The 23,375-nt window shown below is 61.0% G+C and overlaps 2 protein-coding genes across 3 annotated transcripts; both read right to left on the reverse strand.

The window, feature by feature from the left end:
• Nucleotides 1-46: 46 nt before the first annotated feature.
• On the reverse strand, nt 47-10,536 carry ANGPT4 (angiopoietin 4). The gene is made up of 9 exons (XM_075108606.1): nt 9,904-10,536; nt 5,543-5,698; nt 5,176-5,297; nt 4,568-4,800; nt 4,054-4,169; nt 3,470-3,571; nt 3,213-3,379; nt 2,164-2,294; nt 47-2,077 (listed from the first exon to the last, which is right to left on the reverse strand). Exons 1-9 carry the CDS (start codon nt 10,225-10,227, stop codon nt 1,917-1,919), a joined length of 1,512 nt encoding a protein of 503 aa, XP_074964707.1. The 5' UTR covers nt 10,228-10,536; the 3' UTR covers nt 47-1,916.
• Nucleotides 10,537-13,381: 2,845 nt separating this feature from the next.
• On the reverse strand, nt 13,382-21,571 carry RSPO4 (R-spondin 4). 2 transcript variants are annotated; one of them, XM_075108699.1, is made up of 5 exons: nt 21,100-21,571; nt 17,432-17,620; nt 16,962-17,105; nt 16,687-16,872; nt 13,382-13,466 (listed from the first exon to the last, which is right to left on the reverse strand). In XM_075108699.1, exons 1-5 carry the CDS (start codon nt 21,176-21,178, stop codon nt 13,393-13,395), a joined length of 672 nt encoding a protein of 223 aa, XP_074964800.1. In that variant the 5' UTR covers nt 21,179-21,571; the 3' UTR covers nt 13,382-13,392. The 2 variants fall into 2 exon arrangements, with proteins under 2 accessions (XP_074964800.1, XP_074964799.1); XM_075108698.1 differs by lacking the exon at nt 13,382-13,466 and having other exon boundaries at nt 16,523-16,872.
• Nucleotides 21,572-23,375: the final 1,804 nt, after the last annotated feature.

A 23,375-nucleotide genomic window follows, 5' to 3' on the forward strand; every position in this document is an offset into this window, starting at 1 on the left:
TTTTTTAATTATTCCACACAGCCCCACTGATGAGCATCTTCTGGAATTGCCAATTATGACATGTGCTTTAATCACTGTTAATTAGCAAATGCCTCAGGACGGCATTGAGGGCAAAGTGTCGGGAACCTCCTCGCTGCTGTGTGTGCAGCTGGTGCTGGTGCCAGCACCCTGCCAGTGGGTCCCCCTGTCCCAACAGGGAGGACAGTGTGTCCCTGCATCCCTTGCCCCACGCCAGGGCACTGGCCCTGTCCCCCAGGAGCTGCAGCGGGGTCCGGGGTTAGGTGGCAGCAAAACCCTGCCTGGGCCTGTTTTGGGGAGGAGGGCACTGGGGTGCCTGGGTGTCACAGAGGTAGCAGGACCCTGGCACCTGCCACTGCTGCTGCCAGTCCACAGGGCTTCCTGGCACCCAGTGGGACAGGTGACCTAGGGACCCAGTGGGGCACCCCAATCCCTGTCCCCCAGGGGTGAGGGTGCTGTGGGCAGCTGCCACCGGGCTGCAGGGGACCTCTAGTGGCAATGGGGCCGAGGGAAATGGAGACAGGGACTGCAGAGGAACAGGGACATCTGCAGAAGGGTGACAGGGACAGGCCTGTGACCAGGTGTGACCAAGCCCTGCCCTCCCGTAGGCTCACCCATGCATGAAGTTGCCTCGGGCTCAGGGTCCCCTGGGAATGGCCGGGGTCTGTCTGTCCTACCCTGTCCCACAGCCCTTCTACCCACCCTTTTGTCCTGTTGCTGAAGCAGGGGGACTGGTGCCTGCCGTGGGGTGGTAGGATGCAGGGAACTCCCCCTGCCTGCTCCCACCCCACCAACTCTTGGAAAATAAATACCTCTTAGTGTAAAGATAAAAGTGCCTCCAGCCCAAGCTGCTGCAGGTCAGGGTGGGTGGGCACAGAGCCCTGGTGCTGCTGGCTGGAGACCCAGATGCTTTGCACTCCTCTCTTCCCAGGCTGCTCCCAGAAGTGCCCTCAGTGTGGGTTTGCCATCTCAATGCAACTGCGGGCAGGGGAGCTGGGGGTGCAGAGGGGTCTTGGCCCTTTTCCCCACTCCTCCCCATGTGTCTGACCCCACCATGCATCCCCACTTCCCACTCTCCTTCCCTACCCCAGCTCAGACCCCCAGAAAAGCCACCCCTAACACCCTTCCCACCACCTTCACCTCCCACCTCCCCCCGCCCCCAGCCCCATCTTAAACTGCAGCCCTCTCCCCACCTGTGACTCCTTATCCCCATCCTGCCCATCCTGGGACTCTGCCAGTCCCCTGCCAGCACTGACACTCCCAGCACAGGGCTGTCAGCCATCCCAGCCGGGGAATGGTCCCGCAGGGTCCCCAAACACTCCCCCTGCTCCTCCCACCCACCCCCAGGGACTAGAAACGGCCAGGAGCAGTGCTTGTGCTGCTATGCGTGGGGACAGTGGCTTGGGCCATGCATACAGGAGGGGACAGCCCATGTCCCCCCTACATGGCCTCATCTGGGCAGGATGGGAAGGAGGGATGGTGCCGAGCACCTCCACTCACAGGAACCCCCATCCCCACCAGCTACCCTAATCCTATGGGGAAAGTGGGTGGAGGGGGCTTTGCAATGCCCTAAAACATAAAGAAAATGCAAAGTCCCTGCTGTGACTTGGAGCTGGGCAGGGGGTGCTGCAGGGAATTCTGGGGGGGTCTTGGACCCCCATCCCTAGGCAAAGGAGGTGGTGTGAGGTTCTGGAGGCCCAGCTTCTTTCTGTGACGTGCAGGACCTCAGAGGATGGAATAAAAAAAAGAGTAAAAAATAATAACTGGGGGAAAAGCTTCCCTGCAGCGGCTGGGAGGGCTCAGTCTCACCCAGCCATCCCTTCTCCCGGCCCCCTCCCGGCTCCCTCCCTCTATGCCAGGTTGGCACCGTTTGTGGTGCTGTTCCGGCTGCCAGTGTGCTAGAAGCTGGCGGGTCGTATCAGCATGCGGGTGCCCTTCAGAGAGTAGCTGGGTCCCTGGAAGTGGTGCCAGCGGATGCCGTTGAGCTTGCGGATGTTGTGCCGGGCTGGGTAGTAGATGCCGTTCAGGTTGGAGAGGCCACAAGCGTCAAACCACCAGCCTGCGAGGAGGGAACAGGGTAGGAGGGTGGCATCCTGGGTGGGCACCCATGGGTGCTGTGTGAGTGCTCCCTCCCGGCTTGCTCACCTCCTGACAGCATCTGGGCGCACTTGCAGAGGCAGTTGTCATTGTCGGCATCACGGGTGCTGAAGTGGGTGCCCTGCAGCGCCATGCCGCTCTGCTGCCCTGCTGTGCCGCTGTAGTCCTGCAGCGAGAGCCTGCCCCCCGGCCCAGCACAGCATGGCCATGGCCACCATCAGTGCTGGCTGGCTGCTGCTGGGGGGGTTCACACAGCCCCTCAGCCCTGCTTGGAGTGGGTCAAAGGCCATGGGATGCCGTGAGCTGAGCAAGGGCCAGCATGGGGGGATGCAGGCAGAGATCCTGCAGCTCCAGCTTGGCCTGGGTCTGATGGCTTGAAAGGGGTGTCCCTGAGGCTGGAGGTCATGCTATGCTGGTGGCAGAATAGACCCACCCTGAGGCCCCTCTGGTCGTCTTTGCTGGCGGTTGGCTTGGTGCATGCATGGGGTACATGGTGCAGGGGATCTCCAGGGTCTGGTCCCATCTCCAGCCCAGCACCAAAGCACCCAGCTGTGCTTGCCACCCCTCCTGTCCATGGCCAGGCTGATGTTCCTGGGAGCATGCGCTGTCCTTGCAATCTGGCAGCAGGAGCACAGCAACCCTCCCCAGACATGGGTGTAGCATCCTGGGGATGCCTGGCACTCCCAGGAATGCCCAGGCAGCTGCCGCTGTGTCACCCCCATTTGCCCAAGCATTGAGCCACGGGGCAAGCGTCCCAGCTGCCTGCTGGCACTGAGCCCAGCTGCTGGCTGGGATGGGAAATCCCACTGCCTTCATGCAATTTCTTGCATTAAAATCTGATTTGGGTTCTCAAGAGGCAAAGAAGGAGGAGTGGGTGGCACAGCAATGTCCCCAGCACCTGTGGAGAAGCTATGCCGAGCCATAATCCCACCAGGAAATCCCAGCAAAATCCCATGTGATCTGCACCCTCTGGGGCCACACGCCTCCCTGGCACACAGCAGCCAGCCCTTGCCCTTTGCCACCGCTGCCCGTGGGGCTCGGGGACAGCTGGAGGTAGGGAGGGCTGGGTAGCTGTCCCCATGGTGTCTCTCTCCTACCTGTAAAGTTGCCTCTCGCTTCCCAGATGGAATTTCCCATAGTGGGCATAGACCTGGCTGCCCTCCCAGTCCCGCAGCTCGATGCGCAGGGTGTAGGGTGCCTGGCTTGTCAGGAGGTGCACGGCCTCATTACCCAGCCAGTGCTCGCCTGCTGCGTCCCCGAAGCCCTGGGGGAGCAGGGGGGCTGGTGAATGTGGGGTGCCCAAGGTGCGCCCAGGGTTCACCCAGGGTGTACCCTTTCCCAGCTGCGTGCAGACCTGCTTGTACTCCTTCCAGCTCCTCTGGAAGCTGAGGCTGCCGTTGGTGCGGAGCTGGATGACGGTCCAGCCCCCTCGGTCTGTCTCCATGTCGCAGTATGCCTGCAGTGGGGAGAGCTGGGATGAGCTGCAGGGTGGATGACGAGGGCTGGCTCGGGGTGAGCAGCCGGGTGCATCCCCCACAGACTGGGTAGCTCAGCCTGGGTGCTGCATGGGTGGTAGAGCTTGCCAAGGGGCTGGCAAGCATGTGTTGTGCCCAGTGCCTGGCTGGGGGGTTGTCTCCTGCCTCTGCGGCCATGGGCAGGGGGTGGGGCACAGTGCTCACAGGTAGGCTGTGGGGGTGCCTTTAAAATCAGTTTTATCCCCCCCACTTTTGGCCCCTCTGCAGGCCCTGGGGCACCTCAGCACCATGGCCAGACGGTGTGGGGAGTACTGCCATGGCAGCAGGGGATGGGATGTGCCCATCCCACAGGGATACCCCCTGTAGTATGTGGCTAACACACCCAGTGCACACCACTGGCTGGCCCTGGGGTCAGCAGCACCCCAGGGTGCTGTGGTGGGACCTCTCTCCAGGCTGTGCTCACCTTTTTGGGCTCGCTGAGGTTGGTGATGTGGAGGGTGTAGACCCCACTGGCACGGATGCCCGCCCGGCGCACCTCGGCGCAGTCCTGGAAGAGCTGCTCCTGCCTGGGCAGTGGGCCTGCAGCAGAGGGAACGGTGAGGTGGCAGAAACCCCTCTGGTGCCACAGCCCTGCCTGGTTTTGTCACTCTTCCCCAGTCCCTTTGGATGCTTTTGTGCCCATAGATTATTTTTCTTTCTTCCATGTCATCTCCCTGGGGCTGGGTGAAGTGGAAGCTGCGATGTAGCAGGGCCATTGCAAGGCTAAGCCTGGGGGTATGCCATGGGTGGGGACAGAGCTGGGACATGGACCCTCTCCTGGGGGCTTGGAGCTGCTCCTCAGGTGCAATCCAGGGCTCATTTTTGGGGCCCTCATTTTTGTTACCCATGCCTGAGCTGAGCACAGGGGCCTTTCATCTTCATGGAGGGGACAAGGAGCTCTCCAGCTGCCTGCACCCTGCCTGCGCGCCCCATCTCACCTCTGCCCTGGGAGACAAGGCGCACCAGGCTCTGCACTGACTCGAGGAGCTGGAGCTGCTGATGCTGGAGCAGGCTGGTGTTGGCACTAGCGGCTAGCAGCGACTTCTCCAGCTCCTCAATGGTGCCACTCTGCCGGCTCACCAGGCGCTGCAGCTTCTCCTTCTCCGAGCGGGCCCCTGCGAGTTCCACCTGGTGCTTCGTCTCCATCTCCAGCACTCGCACCTCCAGGATGCTGAAAGGGGGAGGCAGCAGTGACGGGGAGGGGGGAACTGTGCCTGTGCTGAGCAGCTGGGCAGGGAGTGGGCAGCAGAGCAGACCCGGCTCCAGCTGCAGTGCCCCACCACATCTGCAGGGACCCAGAGCTGTCCCTGTCCCCTGCCATACCCACTGGATCGCACCCTGCCTGGCACCTCTGGGATGTGCTTAGCTAGGGGGAATCAAAGCCCAAGGGGCTGTGCTGAAGCTGTGCAGTCTCCCAGGGACCCTATCCAGCCCTTGGAGGGATTCAAATCCCACCAAAGTACAGTTGCACTCCTGGAGCAGGAGAGACTGGCCTGTCCCTGGGGTCCAGGGTCTGTGGGGGTCCCTGGGTCACCCCAGGCCCTACTTGTTCCTGTTCTGCAGCTTGTGGATCTCATTCGTCTGCAGCAGCAGCTGCTTCTCCAGCTTGGTGGTGGACAGGGAGTTCTCCTGCAGCTGCATCTCGATGCGTGATGTCTGGTTCAGCACCTGCCCCAGGAGTGGAGGGGAGCATCATTGTAAGCAACCAGGGCTACACCACGTCCTCAGTATCACCAGGCTTGCGGCTCCCCAGCACACAACCCCAGTACCTCTGCACACCAGTGCATTAAATCATGCATGACCTTGGGGAATTGACCCACTTTTAGCAACAGAGAAGTCGTGTCACCTGCCATGATCCTGGGGGCGGTGGGGACATAGGGACACGCATGCCATGTGCCCCAGCCACCCCCTACCTGGGCCTCCACGTCGGTGAGCTTGCGGCTCTGCTCGGCGCTCTGGTTGAGGAGGGTGCTGCCAATCTCCAGCATGGTGGCGGTTTGGTTCTGCACTGCCGTCTGCTGCAGCTGCACCATCTCCGGCTTCATGCTTGTCTGGATGTAGCTCTCCAGCTGCGGAAGAGAGTGGGGATGTGGTGGGTCATTCAAAGATGTCGCTGGATCCTCCCCCTTTGCCCTGGCTGAGTCTGACAGTGCCTGGCACAGCCCCCAGGCACATCCCTGGCAGTATTTCAGCATAGCACAGCCCATCTCAGAGCCCTTTGCAGCTTATCGGGAGGACAGAGTGAGCTGCCCACAGGCTGCCCCTTTGGGCACTGGCTGCCAAGATTCCTGGGCTGCGGTGTCAGCTGGTTTCCTCTCGCCGGGACCTGACGCAGGCTTGTGTGTGCCCAGGTCTGCTGGCAAGCTGGGGTAGCTGCCTAGCTAAGGTGCCCTGTGCCAAGCAGCCGGGCAGGGAGCAGCTGACATCGGCATCAGCTGCCAGTCCCCAGCCATCAGTTTCCCAGGGCTGGTGACATGGACGGTGGGGGCCGCCATCAGCTGGGGAAGGTGGGTGTCCAGTGCCCGGTGCTGCCCCGCCACAGGGAAGCGCTCAGGGCTGGGAAGAAGCCGGCTGCTGACACAGCTGAGATGTCGCTTCCGCTTTCCCAGCCTGTGGGGGAGCTGCCTTTCCCAAAGGCTTTTCTATTTCTGACAGCCCTGCCATGAGGTTCCCATTCAGTCCCTCCCCGGGGCGATGGCCTCGGCAGGGGCATGGTCCCTCTGCAGGGGCCGTGGGGAGCGGAAGGGGCCGTGCTGCCGCCCACGCTGGGGAAGCAGCCCTGCGCTGGGCAGCCCCTGAGAGCTGGAGGGGACGGGGGCTGCCCAGCTGCTTCTACCCTATAGATCCCATTGTCCCTGCCCTGCCCAAGTTGTGCTTCCTGCCCGACCACCTCCCAGCCGGTGCAGGCAGGGCCCCACATCCTCGTGTGTCTTTCAGGGTGGTGGACTAGGTGGGACTGCCTGTGGTGGGATGGTGCTCTCCTGGGTGGCATGGTGGGCAGGCAGTGGTGCTGGGATGCTCAGCACAGGAGTGGGGCTGGCAGTAGGCCAGGGCACAGGGCTCTGCTCTGCACTTGTTCGAGCATGATGAAATCTCCCTGGCAGCAGCAGGGCCCCATTTCCTCCTCCCCAGACCAAGGCAGTGGCGAAACTATCACCCCATCACGAGCACCCATGGTGGGCAAGAGGATCCCAGGGCTGGGCATCCTGGTCAGCACTGCCTGCACTCTGCTTCCCTGGGGATTTTCCCTCGCAGGAACATGCTCATGGGGAGGAAGCAGGGAAAGGTCGGAGAGCGGCGTCTGGAAAACATTTCCCTAAGCTGAGTGATTGCTGGAGAGTTTCCCTTTAACCACGTCGTTAATCTTGTTGCTTCACAGGGCTTGGGGAGGCCTTTTCTCCCTCTCAATCTTGTCTTTTTTTTTTTTTTTAAATAAACATATCTCTGAGCCCGAGGGCAGTACATACCCATGGAAAAGGTCAGGCTGGCAGAGGGAGAGCTGAGCACAGCCGGAGAAGGAGCCCAGGCTCCTGGCCCCAGGCCCAGCAGCTGCCTGGAAGCAGATGGGGCTGGAGAGGGGCACAGGGAACCCAAGTGGCACAGGCTTTTGTGCAGGCAGGGAAACCAGGATCATCCCCACTTTGCCATATGGGTGCTGAGGTGAGCTGAGCTCGCCTGGGCTTTAAGGGGTCCCACCAGCCTCATTCCTCACCAAGAAGGGCAGAGTGGCTGGGGGAGAACACCATGATCCTTCAGGTCACCCCAAAATGCTGCCCTGAAGCAGAACGAGCCCTGGCCACCACCCTGTCCCGGTGCTGGGGACCCGTTGCCTGTGGCAGGATAGTCCTGTGCCACCTTCTTGCAGCTGCATTTGCCCCATCGCCATCCCCATCCAGCCCCAGCATTTCTAAGTATCCACCAAGCACAAGCTGGGGGGTCCCCAGGGCCAGAGGTGGGGGGAAGCCCCGTACACCCATGCCAGAATCAGCAGCACCAACCCCTGTGTCATGGGCACCCCAGAGCTGCCAACCTGCCACTGCCCTGCTGGGGACCCTCTCCCATCCTAAGCACCCCCCCAGACCAGGTGGCTCCATCAGATGTTTGTGTTTGAACTAAAATTAATTCCTCCTGAGATGGGAACAACGGGATGGCAAGCAGAAGCTACATGCCCCCGTGTGCTGGCTCCTCACCGTGTCCCTGTCCCTCCCTGCCATGGCAGGGGCTGCACATGGGGAGGGTGGACTAGCACCCCAGTGCTGCCGATGGGATTCCTTTGGGAAGCTGGGTGCTGGGGATACCCAAGGGGGCCTGGGGAGCCCTGCTGGGTGACAGGGCCTGGGGGACCTGCTGGCCTGCTGGCAGGCCCCCCCAGCCCCCGGCACCCAACAGGGATCCCCAAGCCAGGGCAGAGCAGACAGGGATGCAATGTTGTTTACAATCCATCCCCGAACTCGATGCCTCCTTCAAGCCCTGGTTTGTTTGTTCAGGCCTGGAGTCTGACCAAAACAAGCCTCCCTGGGCAGCTCCAGTTAAATTAGGAAAGCCAAGGAACAACAGAAAAAACCCAGCTAAACTCTGCCTTCGCCGGAGAGGCCATGTTGCGGGATTGGATGGGATGGGCTGCCCAGTGCCTCACTGCCTCCTGCTCTTTGGGGCTGCGGTGTGGGGCATTGTTGCCCACAGCTGCCCAGATGTGCAGCCCCACTTTGCCTGCAGCTGCCTGCTCTGGGGCAGGGCCATGTGCACCTGCGGTGGGACCCACAGCCTCCCGCCTTGCTTGGCCATGACCAAAGGCTGCCCTCACCCCGAGAGAAGCTCAGAGCTGGCCTGGGCACCCAGGGCACAGGGACTCCAGGGTGCAGGCACCCCAGGGCTGTGCATGCACAGCAGACCCAGCAGGTACCACAGTGATAGAGATTTGCTGGGTGGTGGCTGGCTCTGCCAGTCCCTCTGCGACACCCCAGGCTGGCTTTCATTGGAGTTATGGCTCAGCATTTTCCCAGCTTTTGAGGAGTTTGTCATCTAGGATGGCTGAGGGGACAGCCTTGCACATCCCTGCACCTACCTGTTGATGCCCCCACTGTCCCCACACAGCCAGTGGCTGGGAGAGGGCCCCCAGGCAGCGTGGCTGGTGCAGGCCACCCTCGGGACCCCCTGCTCAGTGTGTTTGGCCCTGGCCCTCAGGGCTGCATGGGCTCAACATGCACTGTCTCACAGCACCACTAGCCCTGCTCAGCTAGGGGGATCTTCCAGGAAATTGGGGGGCAGAGGCACACGGGTCCTTTTGCACCCGGGCGGGACATGGTGAGGACATGGTGCTGGCAATGCTGCTTGGCTCAAGGGCTGGTGACAGTTGGAGAAAAGCTGTCTGTGCTCTTATCAGTTCGGGCACCTGGGGTCCTGGTGCTGCTGCCTCACTGGAGCATGGGGTTTACAGCCCCCCAGGGAGGTGTCCACTGGGACAAGCCAGCCGGGAGCTATTCCTGGGTCTGACGCAGGCAGCCGCACTCGGCAGATGGGGGTTCCAACAGTGCCTGTGAGCCCTCAGGAAGGAAATGCTGCTTCCTGCCATGGGTGGTGGGGACAGGGTGAGATGGGGTGGGGGGCACTCCTGTGGGTATGCAGCCCCTCTGGAGCAGCACCCCAATACCCCCACCCTGCCCCCACCCAGCCACCCACACACTGTGAGACTCAAGTCTCACCAAGCGCCAGGAACATTTGCAAAGCCCGTAAGTGAGAAAAGAATGATGCTGGAGAGGTTTCGGTGGTCCCTGCCCGTATAGCCCTTGCTCTACTGCCTACCAAAACCCTTCCCAGGAGCTTTCCAGCAAGGCTGCATCCTGACCCAGAACAGGGAGTGCTGAGCCCCGGGGATGCCTGGCACAGCCAGCCCAGCTGGGACCATGAGGAGCCGTGGCAGGGATGGCAGGGTGATACAGCTGCAGTGACAAGCACCAGTGATCTGCAGCAACCACGAGTTGCAGCACCCACAGCACCCTCAGCACCCATCTCCTCCAAGGAGGCAGTGCCCCGTGCAGATGGGCCAGGACCAGGGCCAGGCTGCAAACCTGCAGGGGAGACACTAACCTGGCTGCAGCACTGCTGCTCGGGTGGGCACAAAACCCCCATGCACCCAGCTCTGCCTCCAACAGCCTGCAGCAGGCAGAGAGCTGGAGCAGGCAGCTGGTACGGGGGATACCATGTGCTTGGATGCTGGAGGCAGACCCCTACCCGAGCTGCCCCGCTGCCCGTCCCCCCCTACCCAGCACCCTACCTTCAGCAGCCACTGGGTGCTGTTCTCCAGGATCCTCTCGAGGTGCCGCAGGCGCTGGGCTGCCCCATGGCTGGCATGTGCAGTGCCAGCCGGCGAGTCCCGCTGCAGCAGTGCATTGGCGGGGCCGGGGGCAGCAGGGGCAGGGGGCTGGCAGGGTGATGGGTCAGCCTCGGGCAGCACGAAGGTGTAGCTGCAGTGGCCATGCTGTACCCGGTGGTAACGTCGTCGGCCGCCCCCCTCCAGTGCCCGGCGCTGGGCTCCAGCTGCGCACAGTGCCATCGTGGCACAGGTCAGGGCCACGAGGCTGAGGCTGAGCACCTGCATGGTGCTGGGGTCCCACGGTGCTGGGAGGGGTGTGAGAGTGTGGTGCCACGGCTGGGGATGCGTTGGCACTTCCCAGGCGGCCGCGACGTTGCTTTTTTGCCGGGATGGGTCAGTGGGTGCTCGTCGCCAAGTCGAAACGCTGCAATTTCGGCATTTCCTCCCTCTGAGCCGGCTCTGGCTGCCCTGGCCTTTTATCACCAGGCAGCCGCAGCCCTCGCAGGGGGAGAGGGAAAAAAAAAAGAAAAACAAAGGAAAAAATCTGTTTAAAAACAATACTTCTATCTTTTTTCTTTCCTCCTAGCCCACTGCGGGGAGATCAAGTTTCACACGTGATCTATAAATTTCTCACACACACACACACTCACCCACAAAACCCCCGTCCCTCCCCCAGCTACGTGCACCCGCCGCCACCCCAGACCATTCTCTGCGCAGCTCATTGCACCTCCCAGAGTGGGCAGCGCCACGGCAGCGCCGCCAGCCAGCGGGGCTGAGCTGCCCCCACCAGCAACGAGCCCTCCCACCCTCTGGCCCCAGCACCAGTGAGTCCCCCCCGATCAGCACCCGCTGTGACCCACTATCCCCAGGACACCCCCATCCTGGGGAACAGAGCTCCCTCCCTGCGTCCTGGCTATTTATAACGCTGGAGGGAGCCAGGCCTCTGTTTGGCTGCTCCGGCCATGGGACGAGCCCGTGGGTCCAGGACGGGGGATGTGTCCCAGGCGGAGCTTGGCAGGACCTGGCCAGACCCTACACAGGGCTTGGGGTGTCCAGATCCCAGGCAGGATGTCCGCTGGGGGCCGGAACGGCTGTGTGTGATGGGCACCCACCAAAGTTGGGTGTCACCACAGCTGCCAGCCTACGTACTGGGTTAGTTCTAGGCTGGTTCCCCTGGGAGGGGACAATCATAGTGGTGGGGACAGGCTGGCATAGGAAAGCGAGCTTCTCTGGGCACGGGGATGCTCACGCCTCAGGAAAGGGTGATTTTCTCCCAGCATGGGGGGCATGTGTCCCTGCACACCAGGCTGCTTGTACAGCCATGGGGCCAGGGAAGGGACCCCACTGCTGTCCCAGTTACTGTGGGATGGCCAGGGATGCTGTGGGCGCCGGTGGTGGAGCAGCTGGCGGGAGCGCTGTCTGTAGCACGGAGTAGTGCTGCCCAGTGAGTGGGTTTCCCCATCCCCCTGAGGGAGATGCCAGAGCTGCCATGGGGCCAGCGTGCTGCGGTTGTGCCTTTGCAGTAACCAGATTATGCGACTAGACCCAGTTGTCACTGTGAGGGTGTCCCTGGTAGACTCGGTGCTCTCACTGCAATTAGCAACCGGCCCAAGTAGCCCCTCGGTGGCAGAGCTGAGCCCGGGATACCTGCAGGGCAGCAGCCCTGGTGATGCGGCTTGCTGCTTGCTCCAGCTGCTGGCTCAGGGACTGAGCGATGCTGGTGATGCTTTAAATAAAACCTTTAAAATAAAATCTTTCCCCAGACCCCTCAGTGCCTGGGGGCTGGGGCAGGGTGTCCCCCCTCACTGGGAGCCATGCTGTGATGCACAGGTGGCTGCAGGTTATGGGATGGCCCTCCAATGCCAGCAGCTGCCTTTCCCCTCCACTTTGGAGTCTGGGTCTGGCTGCGTGCTGGAAGGGCTCGGAGGGGCACAGCTGCTTTCACACCCCTGGCAGTGCTGTGAACCACAGCAGGGCTGGGGGATGCAGGGGTAATGCTCTGGCCACATCCAGCATGCATGTCACCCTCTGGCAGTGCCTTGTGGAAATGAGGAAAACAGGGAGGCAAGAGGGATGCTGGAGGTTTAATACATTTATTTAACATTAAGCAAACAGAGGAACTGCTGCGCAGCTTCATGCTCCTGGGGCTGGCTCGATGCTGACACCCAGCGCTCTCACCCTGAAGGATCTGTGCAGCCCTCGTGGCCCTGGCAGCCCTGACACCCCACTGCCAGTCCTGGACCTGGCCACCCCCTGCTTGCACTCAGAGCAGGGACAGGGGGCTTTGGCCCTGGGAAACCCCCAAATACAGAGGTTTGTGGCTGGGGTAGCAATTTGAGCAAAACACATATCAAATATGCTGATAGAGCCCTCCATGCCTCATGGATGTACGCCACTTATTTCTGCAGGTGACGTGAGCATGGCAGTCAGCTTGACAGGATAGACTGGCATGGCTGGGCTCAGCACCCCCAGGTCATGCCCGAGGTGATGGCTGGGAGGGGTCTGAGGTGGCTGCTCCCAGTGCATCCTGGCTGAGGATGCAGAAGGCAGCAGCATCCCCTGCCCAGACTTGCTCCGGCAGCTGCAGTGCCATGGTGAGCACTTCTGTCCAGGACCAAATGTGGGCACAGCCACGCCAAATTCCTGTGCCCACATCCAGCTGGGGTGCTGGGGAGAGAAGCTCCTCCAGCTTTTCTGCAAGCCTAAGGATGGCAGGATTTGGTCCATGGTTGCACTGGTGAGGATGCTGAGCACTGGGCTGGCATAGTCCCCAGCAGGGTTCCCAGCCTGGGGTCCCACTGCCCTCCAAGCCTCAGGACAGCAGTATTTGGTCCACAGTTGTGTCATTGGGGATGCCAAGCACCAGGTTGGGCTGCCGTGAGTAATGGCATGGTCCCAAGCAGGGTCCCGACACTGGGCATCCTGCCACTCCCTGAGCCAGTGGCTGAGGATGAGGGACCCTATCTGGCACCCAGAGCAGCTTGGTGGTGCACTGTGAACCTCTGTGCAGTTGGGACCCCTTGAGGACAGGGCATCTCCCAGCCCTGGGGGATGGTACCCAGGCAGGCATCATCTTCATCAGTGGGGTCCAACACTGGGACCAACCCCATCCCACCAGGCTGGAGCAAGGGAAGGGACTGAGCAGGCTGGGGGAGAGGGAAAAACAGAAAAATAAAGGAGCCACCCCCTCCCCAAGCCCCAGGGCATTGCTTTGGACACTGCAAATTAGATTTTCTGAAAAGGAAATGTTTTACAGGCCATAAATTGTCTCAAAAGAAAATGGGAGGGGGGGAGAAAATTGTGCAATTTTTTGTGGATGGAAAAACAGGGGTGACGCGGCTGGGGCAGCACGGCAGGAGCCGGTTGGGAGCTCTCCATGCTGCTGGTTGCCGGCACAGAGAGCTCCTGACCAGCTCCCGCTGCGCTGCCTCAGCTCCTGTGCTGGTGCTGCTAGGTACCCGTCTGCGGTTCTGTCTTCGGCTTCTTCTGTCGCTTTTTACCTTTATTTTTGGGTTCAGTTTTCTCTAGAACAGAAAAAGGAGGAGAAAAGGAGGGTTCACTCACATCCAGGCAGCAGGATCCATCCTCAGCCCCATCCATGAAATGCGGATTCCACACCCTCCCCTAGGTGTTAGCGCAGGATCCTCTTCCTGATTTGGAGAACCCCAGAGCCACCCTCCAGGTCACCAAACAGCAGCGAGAGTCTGCAGGGGGTCTGGGGGTGCTGGCAGCATGCGCAGAGGGACACCAATATGTTGCCCCCACAGCTCCCATGGCCAGACCCTAAATCCTGATACCCCCAAAATCTCCAGGAATGGGCTGAAGTCAGCTCAACTAAACTGAGGGGCTGCCTGGAGAGACACCAACTTCCCTCTGAGCAGGAACTGGGGATGCTCCAATGCCGTGAATTGCTGCCATGGCCATGCCTGGCTCTGCCGCAGTGGTGGGCTGTGCCTCCCCTCTAGAGAAGATGGCACTGGCCACCACTGTGGGCTTGCAGAGGACCCAGACAGCCCCCAGGCGGATTAGGGCATGGTGGGAAGCGGAGTGGCCTTAGGGTGCATCTGTGCATGGGTGCTAATGATCTCCCTGGGGATGCCCTTCCTGTGCGGAAGGTCCCTGTCCAGGCGGCATAACCCATGCACCGGTGGAGCCCAGCTGCATCCTGGTAAGGCCAACCCGCTGACAGCCTGCCAGGGACTTGGTGCTGTGTGGTCAGGTGGTTTGGATCCAAATCTCTGTGTGCCCCAAGGGGCTGCCCCAAGCACCCTCCAGCTCCCGTCTCCACTGGCAGAGATGATCAGTGCCAAGACAACAAACAGGGATGCAGCATAAGCCCAGCTGTGCCATGGGCTCTGATGGGAAGGGGAGCCCATGCTGGGGAGCAGGACGGCTGCTGAAAAACCTGGCAGCTTCATCTCTGCTTCTACTCCTGCACCCACCACATGCTCTTCTGACCCCAAGCCAGGTGAAACAGGGGGACCCGGTGCTGCTCTCCCTGCACAGCCCCTGTGTGAAGGGCATGGGGACTAGAACCGGCTGGTGCTGCATGTGCCAGTGCTGTTGTGGCTGATCCTTTCCAAGGGCTCCAGCTCTTTTCCTGCCCGGCTGTTTTTCGGCTCTGATCTCCCAGACAGTTGCCACCCACAAAGGAGAGGGCACAGCACGAACACCAAGTGTCTGGAGACTGTGGCAGACACACAAGGCAGATTTACAGCAGCGTGAGGGGTTTTGTGCCCTGGCCAAGCGCAGATGCTTCTCTCTTCCAGCTGCCCAGAGATGGCTCAGAAGTGGTGGCACAAACCTCTCATCACACGGTTGGGTCCGCTGCCTTCCCCAGCTTGCTGGGGCTGGGGGTGTCTCGGCTGCATCAAGTGAACTCGCTGTCCTCCTCCAGCATCTGGATCCCATAACCCAGCACTTGGCCAGGCGGGCAGGAGCCTGGGAGCGAGGGCAGATGCACGCTTTGCCGCAACGGGGACACCAAGCAGCCTGCCGGGGAGATGGCGGCCAGGCTGAGCTGCCAGACACAGATGGCCTGCCCGCTCCTGCCCACCCGGCCAGGGCAGCAATCAGCCGGGGCTTCTTATGGGGCACTGAAGGGATTTCCTTCTGCCTTCTTGGGGCCAGACTTGTCTCTGGAGCTGATCCCAGCTAGCAGCCTCAAGCAAGGAGCCCTGCCATTCCCTGATTCCATCCCCATGGCTCAGGGCTCCCAGTGTGCAGAGCCAGGAGGCCAAATGATTCACCAGGGTGCCATTGCCTTCCCAGTCACCCCAGAAGATGGGATGCCTCTGAAGTGCCAGCACCACAGTCCCTACCGCCAGGACGTGCTATGTACGAGGCAGGGCTGGGCACAGGCACCCGCCTGGCACCACGCCACGGGACACCATGCTCCAGAGCAGCCTGTCCTCCCACACCAAATTTGCCACATCAAACTGTCACCAGCTCTCTGGGTTCAGAGTTGGCACAGCCCGGCAGGGAGGCGAACATCCCTGAAATCGATGCCACCTGGCTCCCCAAAGCTGTGAGTCGGGGCCCAGGCTGGGATAGAAATCATCTCCTCCATGCTGTCAGCAGGAAAGTATTGTTTATGTTTGATGATGCTGAGATGAAGCTACTCTCCTGGCTCCACAGCCCCAGCCTCAGCATGCATGCCTTCTATTATTGCCCCCCTTTCTCCATCCTTTTTCTTTTCCTCCCCTTGCAGTCCTTTCCTCCGCCGCCCTCAGCCCCCGCCACGCTGGCGGTGCCGGCCGGCACGTCCCACAGCACACAGTGAGTCTGCATCTCTGAACTGCAAACCTCTGCACTGCTGGGGCCAGGAGCTCAGGCCCTACAGATCAGTATCTCATGCAATCCCCCTTTCTGCCACTTACTACGTGGAGATTTATTAGAACAGCTTAGGTCCAGCAGATTGCATCCAAGAATGACGTCAGCTGCCTCCCGGTTCCCATTGCCAGCCACATGCCTGTACCCGCACCGCCCGGCCAGACCCCGTGCCAGGTCTGGGTGCTGCGAGAGGATGTGGGGAGCCCCATGCCAGGGAGCCCCCAGTCCAGGGGACACTGTGCTACCATGGTGGGAGGAGGCACAGAAGCAGGGGCAAACATCTGACCAGGCAAGCCATGGAGAAGGACCCTGCCCTGAGGGTGTCTCCCAAAGCTTTGGCAATGAGAAATCCCCTGGGTGATGCCCTCCAACTCCATGAGCACTGATGGCATTTTGGGGGCTTTCAGGTTTTTGCAGGAACCTCCCTCACAGGCCTCAACCCTTGTTATTCACAACTGGGAGGCACAAAGCCATAGCCATGCCTTTGCCTTCGCAAGCATGGCAGGATGGGATCTGGAGCTCGGCAGCCTTGTCCCGCTGCTGTGGCTCACGCCAGTGTCTGTCCCAGCCAGGCGGTGGAAAGGGACGCCGGCCGGTCCCAGGCAGTCTCAGGGGCTGCCGGTCGGAGCAGCCAGCCTGGCACACTGCCTGCGGGGGTCCCCGCCAGCCCCGCAGCCAGCGCCAGCGCCAGGGCTGGAGCTGCTCAGCACATGTGCCTGAGACAGTGGCTTTCTCCAGAACTGCACGGTTACAGCCACCAGCCTCAAAATGCTTGGGAGATGACAGCCAGGCTCGCCAGCCACTGCTGGACTGCTGCCACCACCCCAGTCCCACAGCATGCCTTGGGGCTCACTTTGGAGGGGCAGGAAGCCACCCCCAAGGCCAGGGGATGGCAGGCAGAGCGGTGCTCACCTCCTGGGCAGTGCTTCCTCATGCGGCACTTCCTTGTCTCCAGCAGCTCAGGGCAGGCAGCCCCCTCCTCCCGGGCAGCCCCCAGCACCTCCCGGACCCGTGTCTCCACACCCCACTTGCAGCCGCAGGTCCGGCCCTCATGGGTGCAGGTGCTCCACTGGCTCCAGGGCCCCAGCTCACATGTCTCTGCAGGGGACAGGGGTGCAGGGTGGGGGACAGTGACCATGCAGCACAAGGCATGTCCCCAGGGATCATAGCCATCAGGTGCTGCTTACCTTGGCACTCGCGGGTGTCAGGTTGTGCTGCGGTGCTGGGCGGGCACTGCCGAAAGCACTGGCCTTTGTGCAAGTAAAACTTGTCTTTGCACTTCATGCAGAAGTCTCTGCTGAAGCAGCTCTCGCAGCTGGGTGATCTGCACTCTGCCGGGAAGGAGGGCTGGTCAGCCAGGTGAGCCTGAGGGCTGGCACGTGGCGAGCCTGGAGCCAGCAGCCCTGGTACCCACTGGGGACACAAAGCCCTTTGCAAATCTGCGGGGTCCAGGCTGCAGCTCTGGGCAGGGGAAAAGGGGAGGAAGGCCCATGGCCCAGCTGCCCCCAGCTCTCACTGCTGCCACTGGCTCTGTGCCACCAGGGATGCTGTGGGAAATGCAGCAGTTGCCCTTCCTGCGGTGCTGGTGCCCACAGGGCACAAAGGGGAGGCAGGGGCACTGGGAGGATCAGGGGGCCCTGGCTGGCATGGGACATACTTGTGCATCTGTTGACCTCCAGACCCCGCACACCAAAGTAGCCAGGGGGGCAGGTGTGGACACACATCCCATACTGGCGGATGCCATCCCTCCAGATGAGCAGGAAGAGCCGCTGGTGGCAGGTGATGCAGCCGTTGTCCTCCGAGCACAGGACACAGCCCGTGCAGTTCTCCAGCAGGCCAGCACTCGCTGCAGGGACAAACAATGGAAAGGGGCTGCGGCATGGCTGTGGAACATGTGCATGGCACAGCCAAGGCTCTGGTGAGGGTCCTGGCCCTGTGGTAGCCCCTCTCCAAACCTCGGGGGTGACAGCACTGTTCCTATCTCCCTGCAGACACCTCCCCACCTCCGTCCACTCCCCAAAATCCCCTCTATCCCCAGGCTGGCAGATTCGGGGATGTGCAGACCCATCGCTCCCCGCTACACTCAGCTCGGACATCACTGCCTCCATCATCCCAGGGTGCAGGGCTGAGGGTTCAACCCATGCCCAGCTCTGCCCAAGGGTGCCAGCCTGAGCCCTGTTCCAACACCAGCCGTGCACATCCTGTGGGAAGCATCCTAGCACCAGCTAAACAACGGCTCAGTCAATGGGTAGAAATACGCTCTGACCTGGATTAATGAGTTAATGCCTGCTAAGTGTCAGGGGACAAACAGCATTTTAGAAACACTCAAGAGGAGCTGAGATAAGGATCTGCCTGGTTGCTCAAGAGCCTCCAATGCCTCCCTGGCTGCCTTTGCAGTGCTCCGGACCAGGGTGATGGCGGCCAGCCCGGAGGTGGGCTCTGTTCCCAGGGACAAGGACAGGGTGCCCACCCCCATCAACCTGCAGCCCCCGGTGGGGCCCACAGAGACCCTGCTGACTGCTGCTACTCCCAAAGCCAGCTCCCTGCACCCAGAGAAATGCAGCCTGGAGAGATGCTTCACACACAGGGGCACTTTGGCAGCTGAGTAGCTGAGGCCCGAGCATTGGGGGCTACCTGTGCCCAATGTCTTTCTGCACTCCCAGGCTGGCTGGGCACTTCTGTAAGGGGCCACCAAGCTCCTACGTGCAGGTGGCCAATGCCTCTGCTGTGTTGGGAAGCGTTCGCTCAGCTCTGGCACTGTGGGCTCCACCAGGTGCTCCTGAGCAAAGGTTCATGTTGTGCAGCGGTGACAGTGCCAGCAACGTCAGCGCTGCATGCTCAGGCCCCAGGATCCACCTGCCAGCAGATCTGAGAGCATTAAGATGATTTTTGGGGAAGCGCTAAGAAGGCAGCTGCCCTGGAGAGAGCAGAGCCCAGCACCTGCAGCTGGGACAGGTGGGGGCTGATGTGGCCCACCGGGTCTAAGCCCTTGCAGCTCCAGTCTCCACAGAGCCAAGCGGGTGAGGGTAAGCCAAACGAGCCACGGCACTGGGTGCTGCCCAGCACAGACACAGGTTTCAGTCCCAGGAGTGATCCCTGGCACTGATCCTCTCTGAGCCCCAGAAGCTGACAGCAGAAGGGATCCACAGCTATGGTGGCCAGAGCAGAGGGACTGGTGGAAAGCAGAGGTTCGTGCTGGGGAAGCCGGGGGAGATGCTGGCAGATGATGCCTTGCAGCCCTGTGTGCTGGTCCCCAGCACAATGTTCCCTCGTGCAAGCTGGTCCCTGGTGTAGTGGTGCCATGTAGCTGTCCCCAAGCTGGCTCATCCCGGTCCCCTCCCTGTGACACAGGGGTTTGGATGACAGCATGGTGCGGCGCGTCTGGGAGGCTTTGTTAGGACTGCATCTGCTGAGAGTGCGCTAACGAAGCACGTTGGATCCATTAAGTTGTTATGGTCTCCGTTACATATTTACCAAACACTGACAACATTTGTGTTCCTGGCTGCAGCTGGAGCAACTTCCCTGGAGACCCAGGGATTTACGAGCCTCTTTCCCTTTTCTAATTCTTTTTGATGATTTTTTTTTTTTTTTGCCGCTCTCCCTCCAACCCCCATCTGGGGCAGGGAAGCTGGGGAGCCCTGCGCAGGCTCTGGGGCCTTGTTCCTGTCACTGGCTTTAAAAATAGCCCCATGGTGCGGAGCTGGGGGAAGGCTCGGCTGGCCGGGTCCCACTCCTCCACCCCGTGGGGCTGCCGGCACGGCAGGGCTGCCGGCACGCGCCTCTGCTGCTGGGAGCGATGCCGGAGAGCTGCTGCAGAGTCGGCGGAGGGCTGTGCTGCACAACGGGATGTGGCTCACACCAAAACTATGGGACCACGGAAATTAGAGACACCTGGTGGGTTTGCCTCCCTCTGCCCAGCAGTGATTGCAGACCCAGAGTGCAGGGCTGAGCTGAGACGGGGGGCACACAGGATACCAGGGTGCCCAGGTGGGTGCTCCCTGCTTGGGTTGTGCCAGACGTCAATGTGGCATCAGCCATTGCTGCCAGCCCCAGTCCCAGCACTGCTGCCGTGGGCTCTGCAGGCACCAGGAGGCTTCTGGGCACTGGGCTGCCCAGACCATCTCTCCGTGGCAGTAGGGTATGGCTGTAGGCAGCTCCTGGTGGCAGTGGGGCGACTGTGGGGTGCTGCAGCATCCCTCTTGGCTCCTGGCCCCTGGAGACCTTGCTGGCCCTTCTGGACTGGTTATACAGGGACAGACAACACATGTTCAATGCAGGGAGCTGAGATCAGACACCTGGGTGCTGCCAGGACCTGAGGCCCCTATGCATCCCATAGCATCAGGCCACTTGATATCAAGCATTAGCAGCCAGAGTGCTGGCCCTGTGGCACCCCAAGCCCCTCTTGGTGCCAGGCTGTTTCCAATCAGAGGCATTTCAACTGCCAGCCTGGCCACCCACATAATCACATGCGCCCACTGACTCTGCACATCTTTAACATGCGACAGCTGCAAGGAAAGCTGTCTGGGCTCCAGCCCCGACCCCTGAGAGCCCTGCTCCTGCCAGGTCCTGTCCCTACCCCAGCAGACAGAAGTTCCAAAACTGACCTGCTCCCGGTGCAGAGCCAGGTGTCAGCCCTGGCCCCACTCCCCATGGCCAGGTGTCACTGCGCGGCACTGCCTGGCAGGGGGACGTGCGCTGATGCCCAACAGGGGTGCAAATACTTCGTCAGAGCCCCAGTGCACACTCTGCCCTGTGCCTTGGCACCAAACAGCAGCTTGGCTGATGCCTCTGCACAGGGGAAAGATGGGGCAGGGGGACAATGGCTCTGAGTATCCATCCAGGAGGTTCTACTGCTCATGCACTTAATGTATTAAGTAGAGAAGGGAAATACTGGAAAATCAGCCCGTTCTGCACTATCCCCACTGTGCCTGGCTCTCCTGGGGTTTGCAAAGCTGGTCCCCATTCCAGCCAGCATCCCCCTGTCCCCTACCAGCCCCAAGGGCAGGGCTGGCATTGGGCAGGCAGTGCTATGGGGCTGACCATTGCCTTCTCCATGCACCTACCCTGAGCCAGCCCCATGCCATGCACCAAGAGGGGAATGCAGCTGGTCTCCAACAGGGCCCGAGGGACTGGCTGAGGAGGATGCTGGTTCCCGGCTCCTTCCAGCCCTGGGCGTAGATCAGTCCCGTTTCATACCTCCTGCCCACTCTGCACAGGCAGCGCAGGCAGCTCCGGCACTGGCAGGGGAGGCAGGGGCCAGCAGTCCCGCATCACAGAGCCACCCCACAGTACCTGAGTGGGACGAGCCGGCCACGCACACTGTACCTTGCTTCTTCCATCGGTTCTGCGTGAGCATTTCCACGGAGCTGATGAATAACAGCAACATGAATATTATCCACAGCATCTGGGCAGGAGTAATTTTGGGCAGGGAAGAAATCAAATCATCCAAGCGGCTGGTGGGTTCGTCTCCTGCCAGAGCCAGCCAGCCAAGGGGCGGTGGGAGGGAGGAGAGCGGCTCTGGGCTCACACCATCCCACCCCGGCGCTGCTGCAGGCACACAGCCACGCTTTAAGGTGGCATGAGCCGGCAAACCCCAGGCAGGCAGGGGCTGTCAGGCCAGGGGAGCGCTCATGGTGTCAGCGAAGTGCCGGCTGCTCCGGGGAGCTCTGCCTTTATAGCCTGTGCCAGCCCCCTCTTCTCACCCCCCCCTTCAAAATAATAATAATACTAAAAAAAATCCCCCAGCAGCAACAAAGCGACTCGCAAACAAATTGGCTGGAGTCCCCCCCCGCCAGAGCACTCCAGCCGCCACCTCGGCTGGGAACTGTCCCACTGTCCCGCCGCGGTCCGACTGTCCCGCTGCCATCCCAGCGCCGGGGTCACGGCGAAGCCCCCTGCCATTTGGGGGAAGGTGGAGCTAGGCGGGTGACGCTGCCTGCGCCAGCCCCCCCCCGGGCTCAGCCCCCCGATCCCGGCCCCGGCAGGCCTGGGGGGGCTGGCAGCAGCCCCTGGGCAGGCCGGCTGGCTGGGAGCCGCGGTGGGTCTCCGGCAGCTCCGGCAGCGGCTGCGGATCTGCCCTTGCTGTCCCCAGGATTGCAGCTGACTCTGATTTTCCGAGTGCCTCGTAACTCACCTCCCTCTGAGCTACAGGAGCTGTGCTGAGCCGATCTGAACTGAGCTGAGCTGTGCTGAGCTAAGCTGAGCTGAGCCCAGCTGAGCTGTGCCAATCCGAGCCAAGCTGCGTGAGGCTGAGCTGAGCTGTGCGGAGCCAAGCTAAGCCGTGTCAAGCCAAGCCATGCCACACTAAGCTGAGCTTCACTGAACTGTTCCTGACTCCCATGCAGCTACCCACACCCCTTCCCCCATGCAGTGCTCCCCAAAATGCACCCCAGGGGGTCTTGGTGTGCCCGGAGGGGGGTGCAGGACAGGAGGGGGAAGGGGCTCAGCTGCAAAACCTCACTCAGCAGGTCCCCACAGGTGAGCTATAGGTGCCAGCAATGTGCGTGTCCATCCTGGGAGCTCCATGTGCTCACCCCATTGTACTGGTACATGCTGGCCCCGTGCCAGGAGCCATGCCCTGAAGCAGCCTGGTAACCTCCCTGACCAGGTCTACTGGCCACCAGTGAGAGCCTCGACAACAGCCCTCAGCAGCGCACCCACCCCCAGCATCAGCAAGTGCAAACCAGCACATTATGCCCCTCTCCTCCCCCCAGAGAGGACACAGAGGGGGCTTTTTGGGCACACAGGGCCCCCAGCCCCCTGAGCATCCCTGGGACGGATGCTGACCCACCTGCCCATCCCACACCTCAGCCAGCTGCAGGGCACATGGAAATAGAGGAGCCAAGAATTGGCTCTCATCTTTTGGGGAAAAATCCAGCAATTCTTGAGCTGTGTTCAGGTGGCTCTGCCAGCATTCTGTGTCTTCTCTTGCTCCATGGAGCGGTTTGGGCTTGGACCTCAGTGGACCTTGGTCCTTTTGGCTTCCAGTCGACCAGGGGAGAGTTTCTGTCTGCTTCACTCTTGCAGGGTGCACAGATTTCATTGGGATTTACTGCTGCAGGCAAGGCTGAGGCCAGCCAGAGTGGCCTCATTCCCACCTGGGATGCTCTGGGTCTACTCTACCTGGGAGGGACAAATGGGTTGAGGGACTGCTGAGCACCAGCAAACTCATTGCACAGGGGAGGGCCACCCACAGAGCTGCAGTGGATGTGTCCATCAGTGCCCTGGGCCATCTGACCATGCCCAGGGAAAGCACGTCAGTGTTACTTTCCTCTCTACCCCCATGAACTTCTCCCTCCACCCCACTTCTTCCTCCCGGCCTCCCTGAATGCCTCTCCCCACCGCTCCCATCCGGCACCATGGCATTTCATTCCCAAAGAGTTAATGATTCAGAAAACAAAGGAGCCATTTCAGACCCCTTGGGCCTCACCATAGGAAACCAGGAGTAATAACAGTTGGGTTTGCTTCAGGTTTTTTTCTAATGCCAATATGAAATAAATTGAAAAATTACCCATAAAATACAGGTTCTCAGCATCTGGCTTAGCTTTACTTTCCATAAACAACGAAGCCTGCAACATGGTGTCCCCATCACAGATCTGCAT

This window comes from Phalacrocorax aristotelis, chromosome 13 (genome assembly GCF_949628215.1).
Source record: "Phalacrocorax aristotelis chromosome 13, bGulAri2.1, whole genome shotgun sequence".
Lineage (NCBI taxonomy): Eukaryota > Metazoa > Chordata > Aves > Suliformes > Phalacrocoracidae > Phalacrocorax > Phalacrocorax aristotelis.